This window comes from Gadus morhua, chromosome 9 (assembly GCF_902167405.1).
Source record: "Gadus morhua chromosome 9, gadMor3.0, whole genome shotgun sequence".
In the NCBI taxonomy this organism is placed as follows: Eukaryota; Metazoa; Chordata; class Actinopteri; order Gadiformes; family Gadidae; genus Gadus; species Gadus morhua.
Genome location: NC_044056.1, coordinates 18,085,925 through 18,111,583, shown reverse-complemented (window position 1 = coordinate 18,111,583; position 25,659 = coordinate 18,085,925). Strand labels below are relative to the sequence as shown.

Genomic DNA, 25,659 nt, shown 5'->3' with positions numbered 1-25,659 from the left:
CCATAAAAAAATGTAAATGGTTAATCAAAATGTTGACCTGTATTAATTGGCACAGTATAATTAGCACTCTGGCGTTTGTAGGCTCATTACAGATACATATCATCAAGGCGTGTCTATGAGCAAACAAAATGCTGCTTGAAGGCCAAACAATTATTTGGACTATTTGTGTTTTTAAATAATAATAATAAATAAGACAATAACAATAAACAAAAGGTGTTAGACTATACATGATGCAATCATTAATCATCCTCAGGGATAAAGGTCCATCCTGTTTGGTTAAAACTGGACAAGAAGGAGGGATTATAATGAGACCCAATGTGAATAGGAGAAAACAATAAATCAGCAAACCGTCTAACAATCTTACTTGGACTCCTGTAAAAGCTCTTCAGTGATCGATAACAGCAGCAACCTTCCTAGAACGGTTAAATTATCACTGTTTAAAATATCCTCTGTGCACCGAGGCAAAGAAGTAGAACAGAAGGACAATACCTTAATTGCACTCAAACATTGATTCTAGATGGATGTTCATTACAACATTACATATCTTATACTTGGAGGGCATGTACAGCTTTCAAAATATAGATATTTATATTTCTCAATTACTTTCCTGCTCTTCATTCTAATTATCTGCAGTAATACCGTTGTTTTATATGTCATCTACGTCCATGAAAGCCTTCACAAACCCATGTATATTTTTGTTGCGGCTTTGCTGATGAACGCCCTGTTTGGAAGCATAACCGTCTATCCCAAACTTCTTGTGGATCTACTTTCAGCAACCCAAACTATATCCCGCCCTGCCTGCCGGTTACAGAGCTTTTTAATATACTTGTATGCTGGTTGCGAATTCACACTGTTGTCAGCGATGGCTTTTGATAGGTATGTTTCCATATGCAGGCCTCTCCAATACCACTCCCTAGTTAGGACACAAACTGTCAAATTAATTTTGGTTTTGGCCTTTTGTTTGCCTATTTGTAAAATGGGAATTGGCATTATTCCTTCGGCTAGTTTAAGGCTATGCAAGTTTGTGTTAACGAGAATTACCTGTGATAACTATTCCCTTGTCAAAGCAGGTTGTGGGGACTCTAGTGTAATTAATGCATATGGGCTTTTTGTAATGGTACTTTCTATAGTGCCACATCTAATATTTATTGTGTTTTCTTACACGAAAATATTAATAATTTGTCTGAGGAGCTCCAGGGATTTCAGGAGAGGAGCTCTTAACACGTGTCTCCCCCACCTTGTTATATTTCTTAACTTCACCATTATCGTTATGTTTGAAGTCATTCAAAATCGTATCCCATCTGGCATACCGCATATTGTTCGTCTTATAGTATCTCTACTGTATGTTGTGATTCCTCCTCTCTTCAATCCTCTCATGTATGGATTTAAAATGCCAGAGATATCTCAACGTCTTGTAGCACTATTCAAGCAGAAATAACAGCATTTGACAGACAATAGGCTGCTAGACAGAGAACACCACTGAAAACAATTATGTTGATTGATAAGATGTGCATAACATGTTTATCTGGAATGTGGACAATATATTTTTGTATGCTATTTATTTTATTATTATTACTATTATTATGTTTGCTAACTCAAAAAACTAAAAATTCTGGGGTTATAATGTGAGTGGAGGTTCATAGAGAGGGAGGGAGCAGAGAGGGAGTGGCATTTTTGGAGTTGCTTATTTTTAAAGTCAAACATTGATATAATATTATTGGCAATGTCACAGAATGTGACTATTTGTTCCTACTTACAGGTCAAATATGATCAAAAACATTCAAATAAACATGTACTTTTTTCCCTTGTTCTTTTTCATTAGGCTGTTAAGCCTAATGTCCCACAACATATTAACTGCAAATTATTACAATTGTGTGTAAATTTAAATCTATTTAAATTCTGAAGATATTTTTGTTAAATAAATACTGATTTAGTAAATTCTGTTATGTGTTATTTGTCAACTCAGGTTAGATTTTCTCCTAAAATTGTGTTTTTTCAAGATTGTTTACTTTTTATAGCTTCACTGGATTTGAATAATTTACCACATATACTTAGATCCAGAAAGATACATCAGATGTTTAAAAATGATTATGCTAGCTGGCGAAAATAACAGTTTAACCACCACCTGTCAGCTCCATATCGAACCCAATATATGTTTTTAAATTCATTTGTAAAATTAAATAAAATGTTAATAAAGATAATAATTAATTAAAGTAATAAGTACAATGTATAGATCACATCGCAATTTTGCACAAAATGCTTTACTTTTTGTTGTTCTTTGAACAATTGATTTAATGCCTTTAATATTTTTAATTGTAAAAGGAAGTGCAAGTATATTGCATGAAATTAAAAAAAATGATTTGGACCAACAGTTTCAAGAATTTGCTTTACCCAAGACAATGTCTATATTTATTTAGGGAAGATGTTGAGGTTGATTTACTCGCATCAAAAATTGCAGCACTGTTTCACCTGAGCAAGACTGCAGTGGAGGATGAGACTTTGATAGTACAAGCTGATATTGAGCTTAAATCCAGGGCTCATGGACAATTTTTGAACTTACTGATAAAAGGAAAACTAACGAACCATGAGGAAATGTGCTTCCTCCTTGACTGCATTATTTGGCTCTACTAATTTATGTCAGACAGCCTTTTCCCACATTAAGATTATTAAAAGGAGACATATCATGGTGTTTTCCCAAGAAGTAAACATAGTATGAGTTTCTTGCCTACTTCTCTTCCCCTCCGTTTCTGTATCTTCAGAATGCGCTGTTTCTGTTTTCTGTAGCTTTAATGCAAATGAGCTGCTGACCATTGACCAATGAGCTGCCAGAGTGAATCAAAGCATGGAGGAGAAGTGATTATTGCCATTTGCGGAGTCCCGGAGCTCTATATCTATATAATAATAATATTATATATATATATATATATATATAGGTATTTATATAATATATCTAATATCAAGGCCAAAAGCTATGGGTGCCTCGAACGATATTATGAATCAAAAAGACTGCTTCTGACGTCTCTGGTACTTTCACAACAAGTAAAGACTCGTAGTGGGTTATCACGGCCATGGTTGAGAAGAATTGGGGGAAAGGAACTTTGGACTTGACTCTCTGAAGTCCATATTTAACCGCGACATGGAGGGGAAGGGGATTGTACACCCGGCTCCGGTGTGGGAGCTTCAGCAGCTGTCCGGCAGCTCCGGCGGGGGGAGCTCGGCGGCATCCCAGCAGCTCAGCTCCGGGAGTGCAATCCCTTCTCCGTCGGAGCTGCCGGACAGCCGCCAAGATCCCCTTGCCGATGCTGCCACCGAAGCTCTGGCGGCAGTCCGACAGCTCCGGCATAGAAAGGGATTGTATTCCCGGAGCTGAGCTGCCGGACTGCCGCCGAGCTCCTGCTTCTGAAATGCGCCAACATCTTCTCCGCCCAGCGCCAGTCTAATGGTCCACAAATCTTAGCTATGCTCTGATTGGAGGAGGGTGGGGATGTGGGAGGTAATACTCAAATGTGCCCCCTTCCTACGTAGGAGGGGGCACCGAAACGGACTCGCTCGTTTGTTATCTGTAGGCAGGGTACTTTCAGAAATGCAGATTTCACTCAAAAAATCATGTACAGACTTTTTTCAAAGTTTGTATGCTTGTGGGAGCACCAGAATCACAGAACAACACCCAAAATCCCAGGAAAAGTGTTGTTTTCATAATATGTCCCCTTTCAGTATATCAAATACCATTCCACCATGACTGATTGTCATTTGGAAGCCTGATTCCAAACAATGCATTTTTAATGTAGGCATGTCGTTTTGACCTGCTAATTTTGAAAGTAGCTTGCAAGCCGAAAAAAGTGTGTGCACCCCTGCATTAGAATATACATGATGCAATACAAGTTTATCCTCAGGGATAAAAGTCCATCCTGTTTGGGTAAAACTGGACATGAAGGAGGGATTATAATGAGATCCAATGAGAATAAGAGGAAACAATAAAAAAGAACAATCCTAGACCATCAAACCGACTGCTGAAAAAGCTCTCAAGTGCTCGATAACCTTCCCATATTCCTAGAACAGCTCAATTATCAGCGTTGAAGATTTCCTCTGTGCATTTAGGCAAAGAAGAAGAACAGAAGGACAATACCTTAATTGCAATTTGATTTCAGATGGATGTTCATTACAACATTACATATCTTATACTTGGAGGGCATGTACAGCTTTCAAAATATAGATATATATATTTCTCAATTACTTTCCTGCTCTTCATTCTAATTATCTGCAGTAATACTATTGTTTTATATGTCATCTATGTACATGAAAGCCTTCACAAACCCATGTATATTTTTGTTGCTGCTTTGCTGATGAACGCCCTATTTGGAAGCATAACCGTCTATCCCAAACTCCTTGTGGATCTGCTGTCAGCAACCCAAACTATATCCCGTCCTGCCTGCCGGTTACAGAGCTTTTTAATATACGTGTATGCTGCTTGTGAATTCACACTTTTGTCAGCGATGGCTTTTGATAGGTATGTATCCATATGCAGACCTCTCCAATACCACTCCCTTGTCAGCCCACAAATTGTCAAAATAATGTTGGTTTTGGCCTTTTGCTGGCCAATTTGTAAAATGGGAATTGGCATTATTCATTCAGCAAGTTTAGGCCTATGCAAGTTTGTGTTAACGAGAATTATTTGTGATAACTATTCCCTTGTCAAAGCGGGGTGTGGGGATTCAACCGTAAGCAATGCATATGGACTTTCTGTAATGGTACTTTCTATATTTCCACATCTGATATTTATTATGTTTTCTTACACCAGAATATTGATAATTTGTCTGAGGAGCTCCAGAGATTTCAGGAGAGGAGCTCTTAACACGTGTCTCCCCCATCTTGTTATATTTCTGAACTTTACCATAATCATTATGTTTGAAGTCATTCAAAATCGTATCCCCTCTGGCATACCGCATATTGTTCGTCTTATAGTATCTCTCCTGTATGTTGTGATTCCTCCTCTCTTCAATCCTCTCATGTACGGATTTAAAATGCAAGAGATATCTCAATGTCTTGTAGAACTATTCAGGCTGAAATAACAGCATTTGACTGAAATTACGCTGCTACAAAGTGGATACCACTGACAAAAAATACTTTTGATTTATAAGATACATCTTTATCTGAAATGTGGACGACTCTGATTCTGAATTGCTTTTAGTGTTTTATTTGTTTGATTATTATTATGTTTGCTCTCTTAAAAAAGGTAAAATTCAGGCTATAATGTGAGTGGAAGTTCATAGGGTGGGAGGGAGCAGAGGGAGTGGCATTTTTGGGGTTGTTTATTTTTAAAGTCATTTATTTAATATTGGCTGTCACAGAATTTGACTTATGTTATATTTGTTCCTACTTACAGGTCAGATATGATACAAAACATTCAAATAATCATGTACTTTTCACTTTTTCATAGTGTCCCACAAAATATAAACTGCATATTATTACAAGTGTAAGTCAATTGAAGTGTTAAATTCTGAAGATGTGTTTGTTAAATAAATACAGATTTTGTCAAATATGTTATGTGTTGTTGTTTTCTCCTAAAATTGTGTTTTAAAGGTTGTTTATTTTTATATATCTTCACTGGATATAATGCATTTTCCACACATATTTTGTACTTAGATCCAGAAAGATAAATCAGATGTTTTAAGAAGACTAAGCTAGCTGGCGAAAAACACTGTTTAACCAACACCTGTCAGCTCCATATCTAACCCAATATATGTTTTATAAATTAATTTGTAAAATTAAATCATATGTTAATAAAGATAATAATGAATAATTAAAAGTAATAAATACAATATATACATAAAATTGCGATTTTGCACAACGATTTTTGACATCGGTCGCGATCGACCAGTCGATCGCAAAGGTAATGCAAGTAGATCACATGTTCTACTTGATAAATATATTAAAAAGTTGTATTTAATTTTTTTATCTAACATCCCTATTTAATTTAAAACTTCATTGATGTAAATTGTCCATCAGATTTTGAGCAACGGTTCCAAGACTTCGCTTGACTCGAGCCGTTTCATTTATGTGCTATACATTTAGGGAAGATGTTGAGGTTGATTTAATCACATCAAAAATTGCAGAACAGTTTCACCTGAGCAAGTCTGCAGTGGCGGATACGATTTTGATAATACAAGCTGATATTGAGCTTAAGTCCAGGGCTCCTGGACAATTTTGGAACTTACTGATTAAAGGAAAACCATCCAAGCATGAGGAAATGTGCTTTCTCCTTGACTGCATCATTTGGCTCTACTAGTTTATGCCAGTCAGTCTTTTCCCACATTAAGGCCCAATCCCATTGCCACCCCTTACCCTTCCCCCCCCCCCCCCCCTTGTTTTTGTAGGGGTAGGGCTGGCCCAATTCTCATTTGGGTTAAAGGTCCCATGACATGAAAATCTCACTTTATGAGGTTTTCTAACATAAATATGAGTTCCCCTAGCCTGCCTATGGTCCCTCAGTGGCTAAAACTTGCGTTTGGTGTAAAACGAGCACTAGCTGTTCTGCTTGCCTTTGAAAAAACGGAGGCTCAAGCACACTGATTTGGAATGTCTGTGTTTAGGACTTCATAAACTCATAAAGCATCTAAGCTCCTCGCCTTACTCTGCCTGGCCCGCCCAGAGACGTTGGCCCGCCAATGAGACTCGACCGTGCGAGCGCCACATGTGTGTGTGTGTGTGAATACGCACACTGTAACGCAAGTGTTTCTTGTCGGGTCTCTGACGTCTCTTGTATTTCCACAACGACACTGTCGTGGGGGTTATCTGAGCCATGGTTGAGAAGGAATTGGGGTAAAGGAACTTTGGCTTTGACTCGCTAAAGTACATGAACTGCGACATGCCGCCGGTTGCCACGAGGCACCATCGCCCGGCAGCGGGCAGCCGGCGGCAGGCAGCGAGCGGTTCAGTCGACTTCAGGTTGAGGTGAAAGTGGAAGAACGAGACGTCGCAGAACCCGATAAAGTCGTTTGTGATTCATAATATCGTCTGGAGGCGCACACAGCTTTTGGCCGTGATAATATGTATTATATGATATAGATATCTATGTATTATATGATATAGAGCTCCAGGACTGTAACGCAAGTGTTGTACACTTCCTTGTTATTTGGATAACCGTTCTGCTTTTGGTGTTATGGCGCATAACACGTCGGACTCTCGTCTTTGGTATTTCTACAACGAGACTCGTAGTGTGGAGGTTATCTCAGCCAAGGTTGAGAATGAATTGGGGGGGAAGGAACTTTGGCTTTGACTCCCTCAAGAACATGAACCACGACATGGAGGAGAAAGGGATTGTTGGCAGCGAATGTCTCCCGCTTGAGCCCCGCTGAGGGACCACCGCCGGAGGCCGAGGTGCCTAAGCGCTGCCCGTCAACAATCCCTTTCCCCTCCTTGTCGCGGTTCAGTCTACTTCACATTGATGTGGACGTTGAAGAACCAGGAACGTCGGAGAACCCAACGCGGTCGTTTGAGATTCATAATATCGGCTCACACAGCTTTTGGCCGTGATAATATATATTATATGATATAGATATCTATGCAGGCTATATGATAATATTTAGATATAGAGCTCCAGGACTGTGTTCTAGAATATTTACAGAACATGGCTCATGGCTGTGTGCGCCTCGCCATTGCGATACATCCACTGTAAACAGAGCGCATGGTACCATGGCTGCAAGCTGCTCAGGGCCACTCCCCCACCCTCCTCCTTGACCCGCCTCGCTCCTCCTCATTTGCATTATAGCTACAGGCACCAAAACAGCGCATTTTGGGGAAGCTCAATGTGCGTCTGGCTCGGAGTGGCTGTAACTCTGCACCACGGCGGAATTTCGGGAACGTCTTTGAATACTGTGTTAGTTGCCCACTAATACCTAGATTAAAGAATAAATAAAATAGCATGTCATGGGACCTTTAAGGGCTAGAGCCAAGACGTAGGGCTACGTAGCCCTTGAAATGAAGCTTCCAAAGGACCACACTTTAAGGGTGCACTCACACAAGGCCATCTGGCCGTTTTCACACCTAACCGTGCTCAAATCTGCCAGTGTGAGTGTGGCCAATCTGGCCAGGGCAGGCCAGGCCAACTTGGCCACTTAGGAGAGGTGTGCTGCTATGGTACGGGCCGCCACGGTACAGATGCTAATGAGCCGCCACTCGCACACGCACGGCTACGCAACCTTGATGGATGACGTATAGTCCTTACGACGACCATGGACATAATAAAGGCGACGAGCCTTCTTTCCCATTAAACGGTAAACATGGCGTCAAGCGGTTCAACTGTTGGTTCACGTTGGTGCCATGGAGAAGTCGAGTGTCTGTTAGCCATTTGGTCAGATGATGCTATTCAGGCACAGTTGGAGAAGACCCACAAGAATTCCGATGTATTTGGGAGAATCAGCGACCATATGCAAAGTCGAGGACACCACCGAACAATGGCGTGTCGGGACAAATGTTATATTATTATGGTCCATGCAGCGGACGCTTGGTGATGACGTGTTACGACGTGATTACATATGTACAAGAACCTACCGTGGCCAGGCCACAGTTGCGACGGCCAACGGCCACGGCCGGCCTAGTCTGAATGCAGGCCAGAGAACAATGGGGCCAGTTGAGCATAGTTAGGTGTGAAAACGGCCACGGCCAGATGGCCTAGTGTGAGTGCACCCTAAAGGGAGGGCTTTGAGGAAAAGCTGGCCAGCAAATTTGGCAGCTGTCATGAATCCTTTTTTTTTGTTTTGTTTTGTTTTTCTGAGCCCTTTTACTTTATTTTTTCTTTTGTGAAGCGCATTGGGTCCTAGAAATGCGCTATACAAGGCTGATATTATTATTATTATTATTATTATTATTACTACTGGTTGTTATCATTCAGACTCATCAAAGCCATACACAGACATTGCATCTCTGAGCTCGACATAACACGTGACATAAAGGTCAATAACCTTTGAACTATACATACAAGCTTTTGGCGCTCATATTATATATTAATAATAATATCACTAATAATGATATTATCGTATTAATAATATCATATTATATATGATCTTTATTTGAAAGAGCATATACGCAGAAAAGAAGACGGAGGGAGTTACCCTGGAGCTCCCGTGAGTTCATTACAGGCCCGCGAAAGCCACTAATACTGGACATTTTTCTTATTTTTTATCAGAGCATTTGATTTTATTTATCCAAAATAAATGTCCTACTCTAGCTTTAAGGTACACCTGTATGCTGTGATGTTTGGGAAATAGCTGTGAATGAGACCCCTCATTATGTTAACGGAAGAACCTAGAATTTACAATACAATACGAAGCCAATTAGCTTTTAAACATGCAACGGCCAACACTTTGAGGATCGCTTAATATAGGTCAGAAGAAAGGTTTTGTACTAAATGTGCCCAAAAGCTAAAAGGCTAAAAAAACTCACATTTCCCCAAGACATGTGAAGGCAGAAAACAATGCTTTAAATGTCTAGGTCAACCAAGTTTGGTAGATCCACAAACTTGGTTCTAGGATCTAATGGCGTATGGATTTTATATTTTCAAACACTAACATGTGTTTTGTTTATGCTCAGTATAGATGATAGTATGCACTCATATCACCAAGGCGTCTCTTTGAGCAATAGCATATTGCTTATCTTAGACCCCTAGCTTATTATTTGTATTATTTTGGTTGGTTTAAGAAAGCCTGATAATAAACGATGATCCAAGGCATCAAGTATACATGTTGCAATACTAATTCATCCTCAGGGATAAAGGTAAAACCTGTTTGGTTGAACTGGACACGAAGGAGGGATTATAATGAGATCCAAGCAGAAAAAGAGGAAACAATAAAAAGGGCAATCCTAGACAATAAAACAGACCGCTGTAAAAGCTCTCAAGTGCTCGATTACAGCAGTAACCTTCCCATATTCCTATTACAGTTCAATTATCACAGTTTAAGATATCCTCTGTGCATGTAGGCAAAGAAAAAGAACAGAAGGACAATACCTTAATTGCACTCAAACTTTGATTTCAGATGGATGTTCATTACAACATTACATATATTATACTTGGAGGGCATGTACAGCTTTCAAAATATAGATGTATATATTTCTCAATTACTTTCCTGCTCTTCATTCTAATTATCTGCAGTAATACTATTGTTTTATATGTCATCTATGTACATGAAAGCCTTCACAAACCCATGTATATTTTTGTTGCTGCTTTGCTAATGAACGCCCTATTTGGAAGCATGACCATCTATCCCAAACTTCTTGTGGATCTACTTTCAGCAACCCAAACAATATCCCTCCCTGCCTGCCGGTTACAGAGCTTTTTAATATACTTGTACGCTGGTTGCGAATTCACACTGTTATCAGCGATGGCTTTTGATAGGTATGTTTCCATATGCAGACCTCTCCAATACCACTCCTTGGTGAGGCCACAAATTGTCAAATTATTTTTGGTTTTGGCCATTTGTTTGCCCACTTGCAAATTGGGAATTGGCATGATTTATTCGGCTCATTTAGGCCTATGCAAGTTTGTGTTAATGAGAATTACCTGTGATAACTATTCCCTTGTCAAAGCGGGGTGTGGGGACTCTTCTGTAATTAATGCATATGGATTTTTTGTAATGGTATTTTCGGTAATGCCACATCTTGTATTTATTCTGTTTTCTTACACAAGAATATTTATAATTTGTCTGAGGAGCTCAAGAGATTTCAGGAGAGGAGCTCTTAACACGTGTCTCCCCCATCTTGTTATATTGATGAACTTCACCATAATCATTTTGTTTGAGGTCATTCAAACCAGAATCCCTTCTGGCATACCGCATATTGTTCGTCTTATAGTATCTCTCCTGTATGTTATGATTCCTCCTCTCTTCAATCCTCTCATGTATGGATTTAAAATGCAAGAGATATCTCAACGTCTTGTAGCACTATTCAAGCAGAAATAACAGCTTTATATATATATATATATATATATATATATATATATATATATATATATATATATATATATATATATATATATATAAATAACATTTTTTGATAATAACGACTCAAAAGGGCTTCAAAATATACACTTTTCATCGATAACAATGAAAAGTGTCTGAAAACATTTGCATAATATTTCTATCAGTTATATGGACAATTGCCTAAAAGTGTATGTTAATATAAGTGTATTTAGTTGTTAAATAGTTGTTAAATACAGTTTTGTAGAAATGCTAAATCTGTTACGTGTTGTAGGTCACCCAAGGTCAGATTTTCACTTACAATTGTGTTTTATAGACCGAATATGAATGAATTACAAATATTTTATTAATTAGATCAAGAAAGATACATCTGTTGTTTGAGAGATAAATCTGATGTTTGAAAAAATAGTAAACTAGCTGGCAAAAAAAACTGTTGTATAGGCACCAGTCAGCCTCATAGCTGACCTGATCAATGTTTTGTCAATTTATTTGTGAATTTAAATCAAATGTTAATGATAATAAATAATTGAAAAATGAAATACATACAATATCACACCGTATCAAGCCTCTCACCGGACACACAAGAGCATGTTGTCTTGTGTGTCTCATAGCAAGGCAGTGCTAAGGGCCTCTGTGACCTTGAAGAGGGCCCTTCCGGAGAAGATTAAAACACATAATTGACAGAACTAGGGCTGGGCTTGGTTCTGAAATAACTAAAATGATGGTTTAATGATGCTAAAATAAGAACAAGTGACATTTTTATTGAAAAGGAGTGATTTCAGCATGAAGTTATCTAGTCTCTCAGGGTGCACTCAAGCTAGGCCATCTGGCCGTGGCCGTGGCCGTTTTCACACCTAACCTTGCTGAAATCTGCCAGTGTGAGTGTGGCCAGTCTGGCCAGGCCAGGCCAATTTGGCCTCTTGGGAGAGGTGGGCTGCTACGGTACGGGCCACTACGTTACAGATGCTAATGAGCCGACACGCTCACACGCACGGCTACGCAACCTGAGCTGGATGACGTATAGTCCATGCGACGACCACGGACATAATAAAGGCGACGAGCCTTCTTTCCCATTAAACGGTAAACATCGCGTCAAGCGGTTCAACTGTTGGTGTGTTCTCTGTGTTGTTGTCCATTGTTGTTAAAACTCTGACTGGCGGTGTCACGTTAAAATTGTAGCGGGGGCGAAAATTGTACTGGTCTACGTCATCCATAGTAATCCATTCCAAACCTGCCTGGCAACAGACGATCGCGTCGAATGACGTGGAAGGTTCTTGAAAATTCGCGAACTCGTGCATTGAGCGCGACAAGACAGATAACACTTATTTTACAAATTACACTTATTAGCGTTTCTAAATTTATATTTGTATATTGTATTGCATTGTATTTATCTATTTCCCTACATAGTACCGGTAATAGCTAAATGTTATGGGGATAACGTGAATAATAATAATAAAAAACATTTACCAGTTAGTAAATGCCTGCTCACCTATCTACCCATCTTTCTATCTATCTTTATACAACGGGTGGCTTAAATCCAGCGATCTGATTGGTTCATAACTGTTGTATAATGAGCGGATACATAACTGCTATGACGCCCAATTATTTTGTGAAAGTTTGCATATCACTCCGCGCCTGGAAGTAGAAACGGTTACAAAGTATAAAAGTAGTTGTATTAAAGCAATAGCGCAGTTCACTGAAGCCTAAAAATATGTTGAATGATGGAGAGGGTGTAAATGTTGTTACTCCGGGAGTGAGCAAGGCGATGGAGAGACTAACGAAAGCTTAGGCACACGGTGAGTGAACTGCTCCATAGGATAAATTGCCGGCAAACCGCTCTAGCCGAGCCTTCTTTCGGAGGGACGCTAAAGTGTGTTGCATAGCGACCGTCGTGCATTTTGAAGGCAGCCAGGAGGGACTACTTTTTTGTATTCTTTAATAAAACAGCTATTTCGACTTTCTTGTTTTTTTTTTAAAATGTAGTGTGTCTTTGACTTTCGTATTGCCATAATAGTAACCGTTGTATAAAAGGGGGTCGCCGGCCCTCCGCTGCTCGTCGGGCCGAACAACACCCCTTAACAGTGGTATAATGAGCACATACCACAGCCTGTCGTGATCTATTGCTTAAATCTATTACCTATAATCTTTTCTCTTAATTTAATTAAGGAAATTAAATTAACACAAGTTAGCTAGACTATGATACACATTAAACACTCAGTTTACTAGCTAAATTCGATTAAACAATTAAATGCAACACAAATATAAAGTAAAAACAAGTGTTATCTAGCGATCCGTTATCTGTATTATATTATTTTGTCTTCGGCAACATGAGCGCGATTGAAACCTGCCTGGCAACGGACAACCCCTTACGTAATCTGTTGTCCGTTGCCTGGCAACGGACAACTGATGAAGTAGGCCGGTACAATTTTCGCCCCCGGTACAATTTTAACGTGACAGCGGCAGACTTTATTATGGTCCATGCAGCGGACGCTTGGTGATGACGTGTTACGACGTGATGACGTATGTACAAGAGCCTACCGTGGCCAGGCCACAGTTGCGACGGCCAACGGCCACGGCCAGATGGCCTAGTTTGAGTGCACCCTCAGAGTACGACAATGGTCCTAAGTGACCTTACTCTTTGAGAGATTTCCTATGCATCCTCCTCCTACTTCTGGGAGTCAAAGCAAGTCATCAACATTTCCACATCCTAAGATCCCTCATAGCGCTGAGCACATTTAGAAGTGTCGAGAGGAATCCTATCAGTCAGGAGTTGCCAGAAGGTGGCTGCATTGAGGCAAAAATACAAGCTGTGCATATTATGGGGGGGCCAAGCCTGGGAGATTCACCTGGAGAACTCTTGTGGGGGGGAGATTTGGAAATGAAACAGCTCAAATGTGATTTCAAATATATATTTTATATTTTTAAATATGCATGTCTTATTCTGTTTTTAAAAATCACAATTTTCAAGCTCAAAAATAATCATAGAGACTTTGTCAATTGCAGCTCTATTGATTTTAATTTAACAGTCAACTAGTTACTCTCAAATTCATCGAGCCCGTTTCGCTCCATCTGACCTCAAGTTCCAGTGTGCCCGCGGTACTGCGCTTTAGCCAGAGTTAAGTGTGTTTTCTAACAGCACAGTAACGCTTTTTTTTCAAAGTACTCAAACATAAAAATAAGATCTCTCTCTGAAGCCCTCCCTTCAAAACCAAAATCATGTGATTAGCTTTCTAGCTTTGGCAATAGGTCGGCTTAGCCAAGTGGAAGATAGCTGTCATGCGCAATAAGTGCAGTTGCAGAGTGCATGGGAAGGTAGGTAGACGGGTAGGTAGGTTGCCCAATCCCTTAATTTGGGCCAAATGAAGAATGCATGGTTTATGACAGGCCTGTGACAGTCTCACGGTCCCTCACAGCATTTGATTTATTAATATTGCTGTCGGGAGCAATATAGAATTCCCATAAATATGAAAAAAATTGCATCTAAAATAAATGTCCTAATCTAGATTCAACGTACACCTGTATGCTGTGGGTGTTGGCAAATAACATGTTCAGGATCAAATACATTTTGGTTTTGGCCTGATTTGGCGGCTAATTGAGGCCTATGCAAGTTTGTGCTAACGAGAATTATTTGTGATATGCATAGCGCATCTCGTCGATATCGCCGTTTCTTGCTGCTAGCCTTTAGTGAGATCAGAGAGTGTTGAAAAGGACAGTTATAAAAGATCTTTGGTAAGATGGATATAAGAAGAGAGACTGAATTCAACCCCGGTCCACTTGACATCGGCTGGGTGCATGACAGTGTGAACCTTAAAACTTCAATAACCCAGGCTTTTTTTTGTTTCAATCACTGCACTTTCAAACAAGACTCTTGCGCAGCAAAGATGGGAAATATTATCAAATGTATTATTTAAACCACTATGAATATTACCATCCATGTATACACATTACCAGGCTATGGAATAACGCCTGCACACGCACACACCCGGGATGGAAATTAACACCCGCCACCTGCTATTTGCGGGTGGATTTGTATGGTGGTGGGTGAATTGTGTCACTTCACCCGCCACTGTGTCGGGTAATACTTCCAGTAAGGTCCGATCAAATTTGCATATTTAATACATTCGTTATACGGCGCTGTCCAGTTCCACAACCATTACTGTCAACATCCGGCCCCCTTCTTCTTCTACGCCTCTTTTGCTGAACTGCAACGGTCATCATCCGGGATAATATACCAGTAACAGGGCTGTCAAGTCTCACGCATTCGGCGTTTGACACACGCAATTCAACCCATGCACACGCTCACACGCCACACTTCGTATTTCTCAAGCAGAGAAATTACCAGGATAGCGCCCACCAATTTGGGCCGCTATTAAACAGTGTTACAGGTAGGAATCAAATGGGTTTCCCGTACGTAGGGTAACCAGACGTCGTCTTTTGCCCGGACATGCCCTCTTTTTGAGACACTTTTAAAAAATGTGTGGCGGAATTTAAAAATCGTCCGGGATTTTATTAAAGCCTCATACATGTTCTCATTGAATATGCGTTGCGTTTCTTTGGGTCGTTCGCAAACTAGTTAGGCTACGCCCTCCCCTACTCAGTTCTGTTCGCTTTGCATTGGTGGAAGTGAGTAGGGGGCGTGGTTAAGTAGAGCCTTCAGATTGGACGGTTTGACTTACGCAGTTACCGTTGTGCATTTTTTTTTCTTTACATTATTGTTTTATAGGGACAAACATTAACAAATTTCTCCCACAGGGGATTGATAACGTTCTATCTATTGAACAGAAAGAAACACTTGGTCATACTTTGCATATTTTATCACAGCATTGGCCTACTGAATGCCACAGATATATTTCCAGCATTGGACTGAATGCTATGGAGTCAGTTTCCTGCCATAATTCAAACCTGAAAAAAAAAGTTTCAAAGGCTTGCAAGTCTGGGTTTGAAAACTGAACACCTTGTAAAAAAGGTTTTGCAACACTGAAAAAAGAGATTATAACCTGAAAAAAACTAAAAATAAAACTAAAATTCAAACATCTGTTAACATGATTTTGTGTTCTATTTTATCTTCTTCATCATTTTCACCAACACATTTTCAAAGTTCAAACAATTTCACCAGCGCATTTGCAGAGTTTCAAATCTGGCACTGTTCTAACGGTGTATTTCATTGTTGCCCGGTTTTGAAACCTTGTAAATGGGATTCTGCAAACAGGTGTTCATACATTGAGAAATACGTTTTGAAAGGTTGAATATTTAGTTTTAAAAACTTGTAAAGGTGTACGTTTACGACATTGCAACGTATTTTTTTCAGAACTGACTTTTTCAGCACTGCCTTTTCAGAGATTTGACCACACAGGCGCAAACTTTGAGTCACGTGAATATTGGCAGTGTTCTGACGCCACTCGTTTTGAAACTCCTGACAGTCGAATCTGACAAAAAAAAAAACGTTCCTGGGGGCGGGACCATTTAGCTCTAAACCTATTGGTTGCTCTCGGCTGACGTACATTCCAATCACATGTGCCGTTCACCGGGCTGTGCGTGATTGACAGTGCTCTGCCGATGACACGAATAACAAGCGACTTTCGCGGTTGATTTTGATTTCCATTTTCTGGAACCATGGCTGGGCGACGGGACTCTCTAAATCGACGCCACTTCGACCTGGGCGGGACTTTACGTCCTACGTCACTCGCTATGGGTGTGCATGTGTGCGCATAGCCGTCACTTGCGATGGGTGTGCATGTGAGAAAGGTTTTGGCTTTAGTGTCTATGGGTTGGTAATAACGGTTCTGATGATTTTTCTGATGGAAAAAGTGGTCTTTTATTTCCATAATCTTTGTTCAGTGAACGCATAAACCCGTTTGTTAGTTAGCAGTTAAACAAAATGCGATCTCTTTGTTTACAGTTACCAACGACCAACTGATGATTGGGGGTTCGATTCCCTAGTGATGCAAGGTCTTTTCTTTCATTTTGGACTGCACACACATCGGGAGTGACGGATTCTCGCACAATGTACACACATCACTGTCTTTACAATTTCTAGGCAACCGAAGTTTAAAGATTGTCAAGTGGTTAACTCTTGAATCGCATGTACTAAGACCTGATGGGTTAGTGGTCAGAGAATGACTCATTAATGCGGGGATAAGGGGTTTGATTCCTTAATGAAGCTAGCTTTTTTTCTTTCATATTGGACTGGATGTTTGTATGCCATTTTGCGTAACTTGTAGTTTATGATGAAGAAATGTTACTGGGGTTAAGGTTAGGGTAACGCTAAGGGTAAGACACAAAGTGTTTTTGCAACACAATATTTCTTACAATAACAAAGTCCAAAGTTTTGATGACTCCAGTAGGAAACTTAAGATACCTAGAGAAATGCGTGAATGCTCACAAAACATCAACAAGTCAGCAGTGTGGTACAGGGTGATCATTTCTGATATGCAGTACAAAAGCTGAAACTATTAGCCAGGAGTGGGAAAGATGCAGACGCAGACGCAGACGTGGGAAGCAATAAGACGCACTAACACACAGTTGCCTGTTGCAAAATGGTTCAGAGTTTAATAGAAATAGTTAGGGTTAGCTGGTATGGCGTTATCTGGTATGGCTATAGTCTAATGTTAGCTTAGTTCGTGTTGTTTCGTAATGTTAATCGCTAGTAATAGTAAGTCATTTGTAGAAATATAGCCTATCATCACAGACTGTATGAATGTCACCCACCCTCCATCGCGTACGACACTGACGCTCGTAATCTGTAGTGCAAGGGAGTTCGTGCACAGATCCCTGAGACACACGGCTAAGCGCACACATGCAAACCCATAGCGAGTGACGTAGGACGTAAAGTCCCGCCCAGGTCGAAGTGGCGTCGATTTAGAGAGTCCCAATCACGCACAATCCCGGTGAACGGCACGTGTGATTGGAATGTACGTCAGCCGAGAGCAACCAATAGGTTTAGAGCTAAATGGTCCCGCCCCCAGGAACGTTTATTTTTTTTTTCAGATTCGACTGTCAGGAGTTTCAAAACGAGTGGCGTCAGAACACTGCCAATATTCACGTGACTCAAAGCTTGCGCATCTGTGGTCAAATCTCTGAAAAGGCAGTGCTGAAAAGTCAGTTCTGAAAAAAATACGTTGCAATGTCGTAAACGTACACCTTTACAAGTTTTTAAAACTAAATATTCAGCCTTTCAAAACGTATTTCTCAATGTATGAAAACCTGTTTGCAGAATCCCATTTACAAGGTTTCAAAAACGGGCAACAATGAAATACACCGTTAGAACAGTGCCAGATTTGAAACTCTGCAAATGCGCTGGTGAAATTGTTTGAACTCTGAAAATGTGTTGGTGAAAATGATGAAGATAAAATAGAACACAAAATCATGTTTACAGATGTTTGAATTTTAGTTTTTTTTTTTTTTCAGGTTATAATCTATTTTTTCAGTGTTGCAAAACCTTTTTTACAAGGTGTTCAGTTTTCAAACCCAGACTTACAATTGCTTAAGCAAATAGCCTTTTGAGCCAGTGTTTTTTTCTGAATATTAGTGTTAAGGGCCAATAATGCTTACTATCATACGTTAGTTACCATGTCTGTGGACACATTTGTATTCAGGCACTAATTAGATGGACTTATGATGGTGTAGCCATGCATGTTGTTTTATTGTTAATATGTCAATTTGTTTTTTATTGAAAATACTTTGTATAGATGCATTATCCCCAAACTTGTCATCGTAACACCTTTGACATTAACATGGCAGATACCTGTGTATTGTTTATCATATGCGGCAAGAGTGTAACAACTCAGTTCCTTGGTAGCACCTACTTACAGTAAGAATCACTTCTGATGGAAAAAATTATGTGTATGAAAAACACTTTTCTTATCTATTGTTACAATTATATTGTTTAAAATGTACGCATATATAAAAAAGAATTATAGCGCATAAAAAGTGTCTGGTAAAAAAGATGAGTGGCTGATCGGGAGAGTCTGGAGAATTCTCGTTTGGCTGTTAACGTTTCTGGGCTGATTACTGCAGGATAATATTGCAGCGCCGTCCGGCAGCCTGAGCTGTGTTCCCGCAGCCTCAGCACACGCAATACTCAAACTGTCAACATCGCAACCAAGTCAATTTTGTTTAGAGGGGAGTAAAGAGCAGGGCCTCAAGTGGTACAGCCCAGGTGGGTCTTGAACTGCGATTGGTCAGAAAGACACACACTTTTAAGGAGTTTTTCACCCGCTCCGCATCCAGCTTGTTCCACGTTTTAAGAACCCAGGCTAGGTTATGGCGAACAGGGTCACTCATGTTCCCCCCTGCGGTGTATTCCTTGTCCGCATCCCCTGCCATCCATTGGTCATATCATACGGTTCATGCAGACGGCTGAATTCCATGGATGTACTTTGCGTGTGCCATGTTTTGCCGCCGGTGTGGCGACACTCTTTTGTTATGCTGATGAGCTTAAATAAATGGATATGTTGACTACGAAGCAATTATTGAAGTTTAACAATTTGTTCAGCAAACTGACAACCGACAGCTTGAATTTCAGGTTGTACTTTTTATCTCTTGTTGTACGATATTAGGCTATTCTTCTAATGTCTCAATTTGGCTGCTGGTGTATGTGGTGCACTTTCCTATCCTTAAAAATGTACCCACTAAATAGGCCTGCCCTGACGTGAGTCAGGAACTCACGATTGGTCTTTCCTTTACCTCTAAAACTACGTTAGAATTTAATGTTCATCAGCCCGGTTTTCAATTTTCTGGGGGAGAAACCCCAGAACAACCCGTTTTCCTAACTTCTTGGGCTACAGCCCCGAAGGTTTTCAAATAGTAGCGACGCCCCTGGACAATGGACTAGTATAGTATTATCCACCTAACAAATACTGTCATTAGATATACAAGTTTTAACTTATATCTTATTTCTAAAATGTTTAAATGGACTGTGGAACATTGCTTCTGGTATTTGATACTTTTCTTCATGATTATTTTTGCTCACTCAAAAAGTGTTGTAGGTAAGGTTTCCTGGCTAGAATTTCTTCGTTATTATTTAGATGTGCAATAGCCATTTGTCAGCTATTAGTAAGGGAAATGCTGTGTGATGATATCAGTTTCTTTGTGTCTGCCGCTGTATGAAAAAAAACAGATTTTCGACCACTCCAAGGTAATACTTATTAGGGAACGGTCAAGGAACATAAAGTGAATAAGAGGTGTCTTTTGGGTTGCTTATTTTCAGTCTTGCTCTCTTCTGCCCTCTCTTTACAACTCTAAAACCTTACTGACGGAACCTTTAATGATTTTAATTTATTTAAATTGGTCAAGCAGAGATTGTCACTTATCTAATATGTGTTCCTTCTTACAGGTTAGATATGGTTGTATACATTCAAAGATACATAGTAATAGAATACAAAATTCGCTTTTTGTACATGTCATACTTAAAACTGACAATACAATATATCAGATTATCCTGCCTTGTTAAAATCTTAGCAGCTGTCCACACAATGTGGGGCTTTTTATAAGGCCTCAACCTTTTCGGAAAATGCAATAAGCTATGAATTTAAAAGCTATATACCTTTATGTTCTTGTTAAAATAAAAATACGTCTTCAAAAATTTGATTTACAGCCGATATGGTTGAAAAATTGTAACGTCTCTCACTACTCAAAGCCGGGTCCTACTCTTCTCTAACAGTGGGTAAAGGAGTGCTGGTAACTCACTCCCTTGTCCTACTTTGTGTACTTTTAGTCATAAATTAACTTTTTGCAATTCCTAGTAGTTATTCTGAGAGGCTTAAAGCTATGGGCCCCTTTGCTCAAATGTGCCAATTAGTTAAAAGGTTTAAAAAAACAACAACTCACATTTCCATCGGAAAGCTTCAATAAAAAAAATTATAATTGACATTCAAGGTCAAATCAACCTTTGAAATCATGAGGTTTGTGGCTCTAACTGCAAATGATTTTTTTTTTTTTTTTGCGTATCATTGAGCAAATACTATATACTACTTCTTGCTGACTAATAGCTTAATTATTTATATTATTTTAGAAGTTTTAAATAAAACTGATATCAAAGCATAAACAAGTACACATGAGTATACGAGTATATATGATGCAAGAATAAATTATACTCCCAAGATTGAGGTCCATCATCTATTGGGAAAACTTGACATGAAGGAGGGATTATAATGAGATCCAATAAAATAAGCAAACCATCTGACAATCAAGCATAGACAAATGTAAAAGCTCTCAAGGGCTTGATAACAGAAGCAACCTGTACCCATATTTCTAGAACAGTTCGATAGCTCTTTTTTAGATATCCTTTTTGCACTGAGCAAAGAAAAGAACAGAAGGACAACACTTTTATTGCACTTGAACATTGATTCCAAATGATGTTCATTACAACAATACATATCTTATACTCGGAGGGCATATACAGCTTTCAAAGTATAGATATTTTTATTTCTCATTGACTTTTCTTCTCTTCATCCTAATTATCTGCAGTAATACCGTTGTTTTATATGTCATCTATGTACATGAATGCCTTCACAAACCCATGTATGCTTTTGTTTGCCGCTTTGGCTTATGAACGCCCTGTTTGGAAGCATAACCGTCTATCCAAAACTTCTTGTGGATCTGCTGTCAGGCAACCCAAACTATTTCCCGTCTCTGCCTGCCGGCTACAGAGTTTTTTAGTATACGTGTATGGTGCTTGCGAATTCACACTGTTGTCAGCGATGGCTTTTGATAGGTATGTATCCATTTGCAGACCTCTCCAATACCACTCCCTGGTTAGGACACAAACTGTCAAATTAATTCTGGTTTTGGCCTTTTGTTTACCTTGTTGTAAAATGGGAATAGCTAGTATTTTGTCAACTAATATAGGTCTATGCAAGTTTGTGTTGATGAGAATTACTTGTGATAACTATTCCCTCGTCAAAGCGGGGTGTGGGGACTCTACTGTAAGCAATGCATATGGGCTATGTGTAATGGTACTTTCTATACTTCACATGTAATATTTATTCTGTTTTCTTACACAAGAATATTGTCTATTTGTCTGAGGAGCTCAAGGGGATTTCAGGACAGGAGCTCTTAACACGTGTCTCCCCCACCTAGTTATATTTCTGAACTTCACCATAATTGCAATGTTTGAAGTCATTCAAAATCGTTTTCCTTCTGGCCATACCGCATATTGTTCGTCTTATAGTATCTCTCCTATATGTTGTGATTCCTCCACTCTTCAATCCTCTAATTTATGGATTTAAAATGCAAGCGATATCTCAACGTCTTGTAGCACTATTCAAGCTGAAATAACTGTATTTGACAGACAACAGGCTACAAGAAAGAGGACTTTTAGAACGGGACGGGAGGGAGTTTTTTGGGTGGTTTTGTTTTGCTCTCTTTTGCTCTCTCTTAACAACTCTCAAATCTTACCTACAGCACCTTGAAGAATTGTCATTTATTATTAGACTTATCGACTATCCTTATTACAGGTCAGATATTTTATTATACATTCATATATACATAGTATATGTTTAATAAAACAATGGGCTTTGTGTGCATTCGATTTTTCTTTGATTATGCTTTTGAACTGTCACTCAAAATAATAACTAGGGATGGGCATGATTAATCGACGATCGATTAATTGATCGTTAAGGATTTCGTCTATTACGTACATTTTTCCTAGATTAAACTAATGCAGTGTGCAATTAAACATTTTACCACACGGGGGCAATATTTAAATTTGCGGCTCCTCCCCCGCAATAACATCCCGCTTTGAACGGTGAACTCTTTACGCCTAGCAGCTGTAAAAAGCTATAAAAACTACAAAATGACTATTAATGCAGGCTATGTGGAAAATGCGCTGACTTTGGCTCAGCCTGGCTCCACCCTCTTCCGCTACGTAGCTAAGATGGCTGCCGTTGAGTACGAAAAGAAGAAACTAGGGTTGTGTTTATTTTTAGTTATGTTTATGAGCACCGGCTTCGAGCTGCATGCTCCGTTGCTTAGAGCAGAGTAGCGCATAACTATTGAACGGATCTGGTTTAACTGAGTTGTTCATCTGATAATAAAGATCCCAATGAGGAAAACACGCTGCATTTGTATTTTCATTTCATTTTGAATATAATTTTTTATTTATTTTTTAGGTAAAATATTAACGATTAATCGACTAATTGATCGTTCATTCTCTCGACGATCGACTAAGACAACTTAATCGAATGCCATCCCTAATAATAACTGCATACTGTTTAAAGTGAATGAAAATACAAGTGTATTAAAATACTTTAGTTAGATTTGTTTAGTCAATACTGATGTTGTAAAGTCTGTTATGTATTTTTCACTTTGTCATTTATAGACTAAAAGTTGCTAAAATAATCAGTAATCTCCGTCCTCCTACAAAGCGATTTGACAGGTCTGCCAAGTATACAAATGTCCCACAGCATCTGATCTACAATAGCAGGGCTCCAGAGTGCGCCTAATTTGGGCGCACATGTGCCTAGAATTCGGGGTAGTGCAACCAAATATTTTATTTGGGCGCACCGGTGCGACTGAAAATGTATCTGGTATAATTATTATTATTTTATTTTTTTACAGAGCAGTCTATTCATAATATTGTAATGACCACGGAAGAGGCAGTGAATGAAGTATTGATTAGACAGCGGTTTATTATAAACCGTTGGAACACGCAAGACCGGTAACAATAGCAACACCGGTAAACAAACCCGCGAAGCCCAATCCAGGGGCCTGTACTACGAAGCTCGATTAGAGGGTTAGCGAGGTATGTTGAGCTGAAAGCCTGGGTTAGCTGTTCCATGAAAGTCGATCTCTTTAAGCGTCGTTGTATCACCATGTTGACTTACGCTCGCAACCAAACCTGGTCGGGAGCAGCTTTTTAGCGAGTCTACCCGGAGATCGGCTACTTATAGCGGCGTGCGCAGCTTCCTAGCCCCTCCTCCGATAATGGCGTCACCATTTGTGGGTGTTCCCATGGACCTCTGCGCACTTATCGTACAGGCGTCTCTCCGGAGACAGAGGGTTTTTCGGGACAGAACCGATCCCTTGGCATTGTCGATATTTTTTATGAGGGATACAGATTCGGCATTTATTTAAGGCATTTATTTAATGGTCAAAATATTATTAATCAATGGCGTAAATATCGACGGTGCAACCGGTGCAGCTGCCCGGTTGCCACCCCCTCCCCATCAACAACTCAAACTTGGGTGCACCATAAATACGTGCTGGTGCACCCAAATTAAAAACTTAGGCGCACCAGTGCACCCAAGGAAAAAGTTAGTCTGGAGCCCTGAATAGCCAATCTACAACCTTCTCAGAAATCTTCCATGCCCAGTCTTGCTTCCTCAGACTGTCTGCTTGTTTTCCTGTAGAAGGTCGCTCGAGCAAGAATAGAGAGTGTGTTTCCACCGCCTCAGCATTTTAGGTATTTCTCATTATTTTTCAGTTACAACTTTTCTTTTCCAATGTTAAAGATATATACATTAGCATTGCCAAGGGTTAACCGACATTCTGACAAGTTTAGCTATTTTGACCCTGCCTACACTCAAATTGTAATTGTTTCTCAAAAATGAACTATAGACTAGCAACACGTTTGCAATCAAACAGATGATGTTATGGAATAGTGGGTGTTCTGTGAATAATATTCTATTTAAAGTAAAATTTGTAAAACATGAATTTAGGGGCACGCCTGTTTGCCGTAGGGATTGGTAAACAATGGTGCTCAATTCATCTCATTATCTATCTGAGCTAAAATTCCTGCAGAATTGTGCCTATCACACACTTAATTTGCTTGCACGACCCCTCCAATTCTGAGACCAAAGCCAGGACCCAAACATCCTAACATGCCATGATAGTAACACATGTCTGGATATTGTAAGAAAGTTCTTCCCGTTACTACTGCGGAGCGTCACATTTAGGGTCTATGGCGTGACATTATTTTTTATGGTTCTCCACCTTGTGAAGCTCTTTATATAGGCCTTAACCTTTTCAGAGAAGCAATAGCTAATGAATTTGAAAGCTATATACCTATATTTTCTTGTAAGAAATACTACAATGATGTCTTGAAACTTTTAATTTACAGCTGATATGGTTGTAAAATTGTAACGTCTTCCACTCCTAAAAGCTGGATCCTACTCTTCGCTAACATAAGGTAAAGGAGCGTTGTTAACTCCGTCCCAAGTCCTACTTTGAGCTGTGAGTACCTTTAGTGATAGGTTAACTTTAGTGCAATTCCTAGGAGTAATTCCGAGAGGTCTGTTAATTACGGGCCTTGTTGTCACATGTGCCCAACAGATAAAGGTTGGAAAAATCCTCACATTTCTACTGGGAAGTTTCCATATTTTTTATTTTGTTGGGACTTTTAAAATTCACCAGCAAGGGCCTCATACTAAGTGAATTCATTACTGACAATAATCTGGACTCTCTGCATAACTGAGACATGGCAAAAAACACAGAAATATTTTTCACAAAATCAGACCACACCCCCTGGTTATGCATATATTGATAAGCCCACGCCTCCGTGGTCCTGGTGGTGGAATAGCCATATTTTTCAGACAAAGCATCACTTCAAGTACAATGTCCTTCCCGGCACCCCCTAATTTGAACATATTGTTTTTAAACTGTCTGGACCCAAACCCCTGGTTGCTGCAGTCATTTATCGCCCCCCCCAAACCTAACTCAGCTTTCTTATCTGACCTGTCGAAACTCTGTG

At 39.6% G+C, this 25,659-nt stretch overlaps 4 protein-coding genes across 6 annotated transcripts in view; 3 read left to right on the top strand and 1 right to left on the bottom strand.

Annotated features, from left to right (window-relative positions):
• Positions 1–25,659, bottom strand: part of fanca (FA complementation group A) — a 109,492-nt gene that overhangs the window by 27,439 nt on the left and 56,394 nt on the right. The window lies entirely within an intron of this gene.
• LOC115551530 (olfactory receptor 52E4-like) lies at positions 233–1,723 on the top strand. Its single transcript, XM_030367335.1, has one exon. It carries the CDS (start codon positions 518–520, stop codon positions 1,436–1,438), a length of 921 nt encoding a protein of 306 aa, XP_030223195.1. The 5' UTR covers positions 233–517; the 3' UTR covers positions 1,439–1,723.
• LOC115551527 (olfactory receptor 56A5-like) lies at positions 3,989–5,552 on the top strand. Its single transcript, XM_030367331.1, has one exon. The coding sequence runs from the start codon at positions 4,149–4,151 to the stop codon at positions 5,067–5,069; it is 921 nt and encodes a 306-aa protein (XP_030223191.1). The 5' UTR covers positions 3,989–4,148; the 3' UTR covers positions 5,070–5,552.
• On the top strand, positions 10,032–10,952 carry LOC115551531 (olfactory receptor 52K1-like). Its single transcript, XM_030367336.1, has one exon. It carries the CDS (start codon positions 10,032–10,034, stop codon positions 10,950–10,952), a length of 921 nt encoding a protein of 306 aa, XP_030223196.1.

Coding starts and splice junctions, on each gene's coding strand:
- LOC115551530 (XM_030367335.1), top strand. CDS start 518: ATGGATGTTCATTACAACATTACATATCTTATACTTGGAGGGCATGTA.
- LOC115551527 (XM_030367331.1), top strand. CDS start 4,149: ATGGATGTTCATTACAACATTACATATCTTATACTTGGAGGGCATGTA.
- LOC115551531 (XM_030367336.1), top strand. CDS start 10,032: ATGGATGTTCATTACAACATTACATATATTATACTTGGAGGGCATGTA.